At 40.6% G+C, this 11,404-nt stretch overlaps 1 protein-coding gene across 3 annotated transcripts in view; it reads left to right on the forward strand.

Annotated features, from left to right (window-relative positions):
- WDFY2 (WD repeat and FYVE domain containing 2) overlaps positions 1-11,404 on the forward strand; it is a 170,051-nt gene that overhangs the window by 151,978 nt on the left and 6,669 nt on the right. For all 3 annotated transcript variants that reach the window (XM_024755532.1, XM_024755530.1, XM_024755529.1), the window contains one exon: positions 7,910-8,015. In XM_024755532.1, coding sequence (XP_024611300.1) covers positions 7,910-8,015 — 106 coding nt within the window. The remainder of the gene's footprint in view (positions 1-7,909; positions 8,016-11,404) is intronic.

An 11,404-nucleotide genomic window follows, 5' to 3' on the forward strand; every position in this document is an offset into this window, starting at 1 on the left:
CTCAAAGGTTGTCAAAAATCAGAAATAATACAATGCATGTAAAATAATCAGGACAAGAATAAGGGGTAATTAGTGGCAATTGTTAACATTATTCTTGTTAATAAAAATGATAATAATTCAAAAATCGAGCTTTCAGATAAGATCACTGTTTCTCCCTGATTGTAGCATTTCCAATGGAAATATTGCCACATACACCTACTCCCTCTATACCTAATATATTCAGCAGATGTTCATTGAGCTCTGTCTACAGACCAGACTTTGTATTGGGCTCTTAGGACCCAAAGGTGACTAAGAAAACAGTCCCTGCCTCTATGGGGCTGTGCTAGACGTATGAAAAGGTGGTAAAGGTGGGTCAGTTTGCCATTTTACTGGAAAGTAGGTGGCCTCAGTGGGGGAGATTCCCTCTTGATCTGGATCTTAGTAGATGAAGAGATTCTCATCGTTCTGCTCAGGGTTACCCAAACAGAACTGCATGAACTAAGTACAGTGTTCTCAGGAAATTGCAAGTGGACAGAGGGCCAGTGGCTAATCTGAACTTCCACTCTAGCCAGTGAACAGCAAAACGTTGCTGATGCACAAACCAATGTTCCCGGAAAGGAGACCCCAAGTTCAGGTTCAGCCTTGGCTGTTGTCCAAGAATCCCTGGGGAGACGATCCTTCTAGGGTCCCTTTGGTGTGGGATAACCCTAAGTATCAGTTATCCTGGAGACCTCTCATGTGTGGATTGGTCACAGACCTTCTCTTGTCCTAGGAGGTCTGGAAAACTTAGGAATGTGGGAGTTACGAATATAAGAGAGAGAGAGATCTCTAGAAGCAGATGCTTAACTGGTTAGATTTCACCAAGTGGGCTGGGAATTTTCATACTTTGGAAAGTTTCATTTCTTTGCTCTACATTTAAGTCCCCCCTACTTTGGGGATGGAACAGGGCCTAAGTTGACGTTTGGGTAGATGTTAGCCTGTGTCTGAAAATCTGTTTCTATAAAGAGGATAAAGGCTTCTCTACCCTTTTTCCTTAAGAAGCGTCAGACACAGGACCAGCTTCATGGGCGTGTGACCTTTGCAGTCACACGAGGCCTCACGCTTAGAAGGGTCCCATGCTTGGTTTAATGCTCTACTGTCACCATCTTGTAATTCTTTATTTTTTTGACAAGGGGCCCTTTGTTTTCATTTTGCGTTGTGTCCTCCGTGTAACATAGCTTGGCCCGATCAGAAATACTGCCTCTAGGGCTGGTGAGAAAGGAAGTGCGGCCATCCCACTAAGAATAGTCTTTGTAGGTGGTGGAGCCTGTTGGTCGTGCAAAGTGGGGTCTTCATACACTCATAAGAGATTTGCAGTGCAGTTCATGGAATGCTCATCTATGAAATAATAACCAGTTTTGAGATGCATTCTAGTATAAATGCTACAGTGATGCCAGATCAAACATGAATGCAAGAAGAAGGTATCTTTTACTTTTTATAACCGTTGATCTGTGAACCTGGGGATGTTCCCTCATCTCGTTTTTAACTGCAAGGTGGTTGTATTTTGAATCCTTAAATCAAGAAGCCCCTGAGCAGCTTTATTACAAAGCTTGGGATACAGCATTCATCACTGTGTTCTCCTGTGTTGGAATATTAACAGGACTGGAGTCCCATAAATTATGTATCTGTTGCTGAATGTTGCTGCCAGCTATGAGTGGCAAAGCACTTCCTTCTGTAGCTTATTTCGTTTTGCAAGATCCTTGACGTGTATCAAGGTGTCTTAACAAATGAAATGTAGTTCAACTCACAGGGCGGTCATGAATCTGTTCAAATAGATAGATTTTCCTTCTTGCCCCGGAATGTCACAATGGTGTCAGTCCATATTCTAAAATGTATGAAGTAACAACCAGGAGAGATAGAAAACAATTGACTTTGTTTTTTAATGAATACATGTCAAAGATTTTATATTAGTCATTACTTAATAAAGGAGCTGGTAAGATGTTACAGCCAGTTCAGAGGAAAATCCAGAGTAGAGACATGCAGAGGCAATGGAGAATGCTGCAGTGAATTTGTATTTTCACAGTTGACTTCTTCCATGTGAGGAAAAGGATGTGGAAATTAGTTGCATCTTCACTGGATAAAATTCATTTGCAGTAGTATCAGTTTTCTATAACTTACAGAGTTATAAAATAGCATAAAGATACTGAAGGTACAGACCCCCATAGAGTCAGAAAACCCAGAAGGGTGTGCTAGACCATACCTGATATTCCATTGAAAAGATACCCAGTAATTTCTTTTTGCCCATTTCAAAGTTTTTTGACCTACCTGCGAGTTCTTCCCCCTCCTCTCCTGTAATCAGAATAATCTCAAAGATTATTCTTGATCACACAAAAAAAGGCTGGTCTCATAAAGTTTGGCCTAATTGTGTACATTGGGGCAATAAGAGTGTAAATTAACCTGTAGGCCATCTTGGTTTGCTTTGCAAATATGGAGCCATACAGTATTAAACAACTGTTAAGCCCACAAAATTTACAAAAGTTTTTATAAGGAATCTTGGATTGAGCTTTTCAGAACCTCTGTTATCTGCTATCCCAAGGCTAGGAAACTGAGCCCAAGAAAATCTCCACCATTTTTCACCTATAGTACTTATAACCTTGGTTGAATTCCTCGAGGGTTTCAACATTTGCTAGCTTCCTGGCCTGGTAGCTTTCTTACCACCTGTAAGGCCAGGACCCTGCAAACCAGGTACCAGGCCAGTTTTCCTTTTGGGAGGGGGATGGTTATAGGCATCGACTCCCTTAATTCTGAAAGGGGCTAGTCATATCTGATTCAATGAACACTACCCTCTAATATGATACTCTAGGTAAGGCCTTGTCTGCCCAATGATATACTATGGATAGATTCTAATTAAACCTGTGAAGTAACTATATTGCCATGAAAATCAAGGGGACTCAGTAACAGATTTTGAATTCTGGGGGATCTCTGGGAATTGGATATCATTCTTAAATGTTTGGATTTAGCTTATCAAAGCAGAATTTACTAAATTGTAAGTTAGAGATAGCATCAAAAGTAAGAGAAAAGGCAGCCTCATATGTCCAAAAAATAGAACATTAAAGCAACGTCAACAGTATTCCAGACAAGTAACCACAGTAAAATGTTCCTCTTCAGTTCATTCAGTCCTGTGTCATTAATTCTTGTTCTGCTGGGTTTTGGTTCAGCAGTCTGCATTTGTGAAGCCATCTGCATGCAGACTAAAAAGAGTCCAGAAATCCAAGGAGATCCTGACTCAATCCACTAGCACAGTTTACAGATTATCTAAGCAATGTCAGTTCAGTACCCTTTGCCTAAGAGTCTATTTGTTTAAATACCAGTATTTTAAAATACTTGCTATATAGAGTCCTTTCCCAGGAAACTCTGAGATTGACCTTTCTGGCCTGTAGCTTATAGTGGAGGCTTCAGGCAAGAATCAGAATAATACAAAGTTACCTGTAGATATTAGAGACTTAATGGTTAATTTTTACTGTTATAAATAATATCAGAATTGAGAAGAGTAAAACTCTCTATTGAGATACCCTATATAACTATTTCCTAAGAGATTTGATCAGTATTTTGCCTGCAGGTAAAAACAGACAATGAGAGCACTGATAAATCTCCAGGGTCTTCCCATGCAATATACAATTTCAGAAATATATTAATAATATTTTACCCATACTGACTTAACCTAGGGAAAACTAAGCATCTCCTCTGATCTGACGGCTCTTCCTGTAACACTAAACAAATGCAATTAGTAACACAGCAATTATGTATAGCATCTCTATCTTTATAAGGCAAAGGGAACAAATCTTTATGATTTTTCTAGGACCCCTCTAGAAAATCTTAAAGATAGTTTTAGATAATCTAAAGATCGTTTTTAGTATTTAAAAATATGCTTAAAAAAATTTTTCCCCCAAAATACAGGGTTCAGTGTGGGAAAGCAAAACATTTTAAGAGGATACTTGATATCTTTAGATACTTGATTAAGATAGGAGCACAGGTGCCTAAGAAACAATACTCGGTTATCTATATAATCGAAGTAACAAGAAAACATTGGAAAATAAATGTAGAAAGGAACACAGTCTTAAAGAATTTAGGTCTTTTCACAAATGAGGGCCCTTGTTCCTTTTTCTTTTCTTAAATAATCAAGAACTTTTCAAGTCAACATAAAGCTCTGAAAATAATTTTCGTGAGACACAGAATCTCTGCTAGCTAGGCAGATTCAATAGGAGGTAAAGAATATCCTTTTGCAGTGTAGTCCAAGGCATTACTCAGTAAACTAAGGAAGCAAGCCATCAAAACCGAGGGAACTATGCCAAAATTTTAATGTATTTTATAGCTTTTTTATAAAGACTCGAGTATTATAAACCAAAGCAAGTAAAATTCATTTTCCATGTTTTGTCTTTTATTTTTCTCTTTTATATTCTGAAACAAATTTATATTTTACTTTAGAATTGCCTTTTTCATTCATTTATGCTCTCTCGAAAGTATATAATGGAGTTTTCCAGAGGCTACCTGAGTGACATTATAACAAATGCAGAAAGAGATGAGTATTTGGTTCTTGCCTATTAAGCCAGACATTAGAAAGACTTGCACAAATATTAAACAATGCCATTTTGTCTTCAGAATATTTTGTTTTGGGAAATATAGTTATTTTCCCCAAAATATATGTTATTTACGTTAAAATGCAATGGATTCATCATTGCTATTTTCAGATGAATCAGTAGTTTAAAAATTTCTCAGATTTGACTTGACTTCACTGCCGAGGGCCCGGGTTTGGTCCGTGGTCGGGGAACTAATATCCCACGGGCCATGTGGTACAGAAAAGAAAAAAGAAAAAAAAACCAATACTTTTTTTTTTTCTTCCCCCAAAACACAGACACAATCGTATTTCCTTTTCATTACTGCACCTGGCATAGTCTCAATCACCCATTTTAATTATAATAATTAACCAAAGTAACTAACTTATATTTCATAGAGAAGATTGGGAGGAGGGAGGATGTGGATAATTGAGAACTTTCCATCACATGCAGGCATTTTAGCACAGCTAGACTAGCACAGCTCATGAATCACGTGACATCAATTTCTACTGTGACATACATCACTTTTGCATCCCCTGAAAGTGGCAAAAAGGAACACGTTCATTTGACCTGACTCACCTCAGTTACAGCCTCTCTACAGCACACAAAAATAGGCAAACATATATAATCATATATGCTTATTATGCTTTGTAATCGAAGTTTCAGTTACTTAGAAATTATCTAGGTAGGTATCCAATGACTATCAATTAGCTCAACTTACTATTAGTCCATTGTAAGTTACTTAAAGATCTTGGGAATGATCTTTAAGTTGATATGCTATAAAACATAATTGCTGTATATATAAAAAGTTTATCAGAATAATTAATTGAACACAAACTTATTTTTCAAAATCTTAAACATTATATAGGCATAATATTAGCTTATTTGACTAGTTATCCTATATAAATTTAGGAGAAATCAACCCAAGTAAAACAAAATGTACATCTGCATTATATTTAACACTGATTAATCCAGAAGAAGACATACCTGTGTTTTAAAACTCATCATGCTAGTCTTATTTGCCAAAGAGTTACCCTAATTTTGTGAACTTGGATTCTTAAAATATCACTGAGTTGGGGTGTATTTTCTGTGGAATAATTTTTAAGTCTAGTAAATTTAAAGTTACAGAGGTTCAGTTTCCTTATTTTCTGTGAAGTTTAGGAATATTTAATTTATATAAGTGCTTGCTTATCTTTATAAGCAAGTGCTTATAATATAAAAGATGCCATAATCTAATTTATTGGTACCCTCTGGAAACAGGAAAGCATTCCATACACAAGGCGTAAAGGCCCTTCTGAACTGCAGACACGGACGCACAGAGCTTAATGGCTTCAGTCCTACAACTGCAGCCGCAAGTGAAAAGTAAACACAAAAGCACACAAAAAATCACCAGTTGAGATTTCACAGAGTTATTCTCCTTCCCAGTGGCCACAGAATTCTTAATGAATTTGAGCTCAAAATGGAAAAATATTCAAACAAAAACAACCAAGAAACCAGATTCCTTGTTCTCTTTTTGCCACGGGAACATAGGTCTCTATCATCTTTTGTTGGTGATCAAATTGTCAGACCCTGAAGCTGAATTCCCCACCAAGGGGGAATAACTTGTCAGCCATGTATGAACTAGAAAGAAAAATAAAACACAAAATCAGTAAAGAGGGCATGAAAACTAGAGAGACAGAGCATCAGTGAAACTCAAGTCTGTTGCTGTGTTGGATTCGCCCTGGGAGCCGTCTTAGGCAGCACAGGTTACCTGGCTCCGTCAGGTATGCCCAGCGGACACTTCGTTGGATGACCTTACAAATATAACATGAACAGATGGCACAGACTTTACTTAATTGATCATTTAAGGAACCAGTACAGCAGCTTTTTTCCTTAAGTGTTGGTAACTGACAAAGACTACCTCTTCTTGGGGCCTTAGCATCTTACACGAGCATGTTTAAAATTTGAGCTATAGTTGATTTACAATGTTGTGTTGGTTTCAGGTGGACAGCAAAGTGATCCAGTTATATATATACCTATTCTTTTTCAGATTCTTTTCCGTTATAGGTTATTACCAGATGTTGAATATAGTTCCCTGTGCTATACAGTACGTCCTTGTTGTTTATTTTATATATAGTGGTGTGTATCTGTTAATCCCATACCCCTAATTTACCTCTCCCCCACTTTCCCCTTTGGACATAAATCATAGCAATATTTTCTTAGATCAGTCTCCCAAAGCAAAAGAAATAAAAGCAAAAGTAAACAAGTAGACCTAATTAAACGTATAAGCTTTTGCACAGCAAAGGACACCATAAACAGAACGGAAGGACAACCTATGGAATGGGAGAAAATATTTGCAAATGATGCAGTCGACAAGGGCTTAATTTCCAAAATATACAAACACCTCATACATCTCAATATCAAAAAAACAAACAACTCAAACAAAAAATGGCAGAAAGGGACTTTCCTGGTGGCACAGTGGTTAAGAATCTGCCTGCCAGGACAGGGGACACGGGTTCAAGCCCTGGTCCGGGGAGATCCCACATGCCGCGGAGCTACTAAGCCCGTGCACCACAACTACTGAGCCCGCATGCCACAACTACTGAAGCCCGTGTGCCTAGAGCCCATGCTCCACAACAAGAGAAGCCACCGCAATGAGAAGCCCGCGCACTGTAACGAAGAGTAGCCCCTGCTCGCTGCAACTAGAGAAAGTCCGCACGCAGCAACAAAGACCAAACGCAGACAAAAATAAATAAATTTAAAAAAAATATGGCAGAAGACCTAAATAGACATGCCTCCAGAGAAGACATACAGATGGCCAACAGGCACATCAAAAGATGTTCAAGGGCTTCCCTGGTGGCGCAGTGGTTGAGAGTCCTCCTGCTGATGCAGGGGACATGGGTTCATGCCCCGGTCCGGGAAGATCCCACATGCCGCGGAGCGGCTGGGCCCGTGAGCCATGGCCACTGGGCCTGCGCGTCTGCAGCCTGTGCTCTGCAACGGGAGAGGCCACAACAGTGAGAGGCCTGCATACCGCAAAAAAATGTTCAACCTAGCTAATTATTAAACGAGCATTTTGACTTATTTTAAGTGTTGAAAATCTTGAGTACTCTCCCAATGTTAGCATGTTGACAATTCCATCCGGTTTCCAAGATCTGCTCTTGGGTGGGGCTCAGCGGTGAGTGTGCATGTGACCAACTGCTGGGCTTCCTTCCCTCAGGGCTCTCTCTTGGGAACTGTTCCTGAGGGAACTTCCTTCCCTCAGGGCTCTCTCTTGGGAACTGTTCCTGAGGGAACTTCCTTCCCTCAGGGCTCTCTCTGCTCTTGGGAACTGTCACTAACTCTTGCTTCTTTCGCAGTGACAGAGTCCAGGCCCTGTCCTATGCACAGCACACGCGGCAGCTCATCTCCTGTGGTGGTGACGGTGGGATTGTCGTCTGGAACATGGACGTGGAGAGGCAGGAGGTAGGTGTCACAGCAGCCTCGGGCCACCCCCCTCCTCAGCCACTGGGCTGGGCTCTGCAGCTCCTACCCTGCTGAAAAAAGCTTCAGCCTCCCCTCCTACTCACTTCTTCTTTCTTTTATGAGTAAACCATGAAATAAAACATGTTGTGTCAGAAAATTTTTAAATTCTGGTATGAAAGGAGCTTCCTTTTTCTTTTTTAACCCCTCATAAATTGGCACGTAACACTTAACGTAATGGAGGTTTCGTAAGAATTTCAACTGACACTAAGCTGGTTAGACTTTAAATCTGTTGTACCATTACAACAGCAGTTCAGGCGAGAAAGAGGAAGCAGCTATTTTCAGGTGAGTAGCCGTTTGCTATGAAGTGCCCTACGAAAACAGAAAGCGTAGTACTTTATGTTATTGGGGAAGTGGTGGCTAGTGTGTGAGAAATGGTATTTGATGAAGGATCCTTAGTTTGGTATTAATAGAAATATTAGAAATAATCTTTTTGTGTTTGCGAGTCATATTCTAAGCAGTTCTCCAGTTATAAATATATACATTGTCATTTTTTTAGGCATATATTTAAGTTTTATCATAACATTCTTTTTTCAGTGAATTTTCTTTTTCATCTTTGAGCATCTTAACAACGATTTGCTTACTGAATATCCCCTTTGACAGGTACTTTGAAGTTAACCATTTTCTCATTTCCCTAGAATTATGCTAAGTAAACTTTCCCTTTGACAGTGTGTATTCTTCTAATTTATTTCCTTGCGGGATGCAAGAATTAGAAAAGCAACACTTGAAAAATTAGACAAAAGCGATTTCCCAACTTCTTTCCATACCCTCACCCCAATCTCATTTCAAGGGAGTAGTTCCTATTACCCATAATGCAGTGCCTTTCAAATACCAGTAATTAAATGCTTAAGGAGATTGAAGCTTGATTTGCTCAAACCATAAATCCACAGGAGTTCTATTAGTAACTAATTAAAATGATCCTTGCCGTCAGGAAGTAGGGAATTGTGGACTGTTGCTTTTGAAAGTACCACTTGGCCCCGTGGGCGTAAAGGCAGAGATGTCGGCACAGTGTGTGCTAGCCGTGCTAGCCAGGACCCCATGTGACTCGTTATTCTGCATGGTGGCCTGTTTTGGGTGACGGACAGTCACACCTGGTCTGTCCTGGCTTCTTCCCAGGCCTGACTGGCCAGACTTGGGGAGGGGAACTGCTGGGCTCTTTTCCCTCTGTGCACACAGCCTCCCTCCTTGATAGACAGAGACCCAAAGGAGGATAACGATGCAGTGTTCCAGAGACGGAACCAGGTGGTTGGTGGGCAGTCCGCCGAGCCATCTTGCTTCAGTTATGCCTTTTGACATGAAAATATCTGGGCGCTCGGTACTTGGTGACTATCTTAAATCTTCTCGAGCGATTTAAAGCTCTAAATGAGCAGTGCTGGTTCCATCCACTTTTTGCACGTGTCCCGTTTTGTAAACATACATCCCCTGAGGTGTATCTGTGGAGCTGCTACCTAGGTGTGGCAAGTGCCATGTGGCACTCAGCTCAGGAGGCCTGAGGTGTAAGGAAACTGTCCCTGCCCTGAAGGGCAGGTGGCCTTTCTGGAAGAAAAGACGTGGGGGAGAAAACTTCAGAGAACTATTCAATGGTATAAATCATTCAATCACAGTTGGTGTGAGTTAGAGCATCCGGACGGAGGATTGTCATCGTCGGCTGATGTTCTCAGCGAAGGGTCTGTGGCAGGAGAGAGTGTTAAGAGCTTGACGGGCCTGAGTGCACTCCGACCAGAACAAGAAGCACCAAGAGCAAAGAGCGGGCAAAGTGGTGGTGTGCAGAGGCAGAGGCAGAGAGGAGGGGACGGCAGCCGGGGGGTGGGCAGGCGGGGGGAGACCTCAGGTGGCCGAACACAGATCAGGTAGACATCCCATAGGTTGAACGTGTGTTTGTACAGTTAATGAAACGCAATTTCTCACAATTTTATTATTTTTTAAAGTATATATAATACAGGTTCTTTGTAGAAAAGTTAGACTGAGTACTTGTTAACAAAGACAATGTCAATTATTCATGATACCACCACCCAGAAATACTGCCCTTCACGTGTTGGCAAACATCCCTCCTTACATTTTTCTCTGCAGATACATGTCAGATTTTTTTGTTGGACAAAAAAATGGAATCGTACTACACATGCTGATTGTTTTTCCCCCTTTTCAGAGCCCTACTGTCAGTTCCCTCCTCATAGACACCCACTTATGTATCTCATATGTGTCCTAAACCAGCACGCTTCCTTGTAAAAGGTGTAGCAGGGTGTGTGTGTGTGTGTGTGTGTGTGTGTGTGTGTGTGTGTGTAAGTTGTTTGTAAATCTTCCTGATTTTCCTGCATCATAAGTATACTGAAAAACCACAACATAGATAAGTCTTTTAGGGGTAAAATGTTGTCTTCAGCTAAAAAACTTTGGATTATTTTATTAAATCTGCTTTAAACGAATTAGGGCATGAAAATTACCAAGTAAGTGAAAGGCTTACTTCTTTTCTTCAGTTTTAATAAAATAAATAGACTAAGAATTAGAGCTCTTAAAATGTCCCCTTTTTACTTTTTTTTTTTTTTTTTTTTTGAGAAAATATGTAGCTTTAGGTTCATTTCTGCTTAAAGGTAGGGGAATAGGCTAAGTCCCTGAGTCTGTTCTATAACAGGTCTTCCTCAGAAAAGGATTACATCAACAAAGTCCTTCCTGAGCCTTTACTGTGCTGCTGTCCGTTGTGAAGCCCGGAGAGGGGAGGCCGTTGTTTACCATATTTCTCAAACTTGTTTGAGCTCAGGCCTCTTTTACAGTAAGTGTCCTGTCAGTCAAATTGGCGTGCCCTGGAATTCACTTTTGGGAAACACTGGGGTTGGGTGTATTTTCCCCAATTCCTTGGATTAGGTGATATATGGAAAGAGACCAGTCTCTCTGCCAGAGGATGAATTTACAGAGTAGAGCACGGAACTCTAGAAGCAAATGTAGTGTCCCCCTATGGAGAACCTATAAAGATTTGATAAAGAATAGCTTTAAGCTTAACACATCCTTTTTGACATAGTTTGACATAGTTTAGAGTACTCGCCATGGGGTTGGGGAATAGTGAACAAAGCCAGGATATTACATGACCCATGAGGCAAGGAGCAGAGCCTTACACCCTGCCAGGCCCTGCCAAGACAGAGGACCAGTAGCTTCCCTGAGAACCCGCCGCTGTGGTCAGGTTCTGTCCCTCCAACGCGGGTAGCTGCATGCATGTGTAATAGGCAGGTGTATGTAATTGTACACAATCAGAGCAAATATAATTGCATATGATCGGGAAGTATGAGATAACGTCCTAAATCCTCAACATAGTTGTCAGTGGTGTGGCCCCTGCATCCCCTCCA

The sequence above is a fragment of the Neophocaena asiaeorientalis genome, unplaced genomic scaffold (genome assembly GCF_003031525.2).
Source record: "Neophocaena asiaeorientalis asiaeorientalis breed wild unplaced genomic scaffold, Neophocaena_asiaeorientalis_V1.1 scaffold59, whole genome shotgun sequence".
Lineage (NCBI taxonomy): Eukaryota > Metazoa > Chordata > Mammalia > Artiodactyla > Phocoenidae > Neophocaena > Neophocaena asiaeorientalis.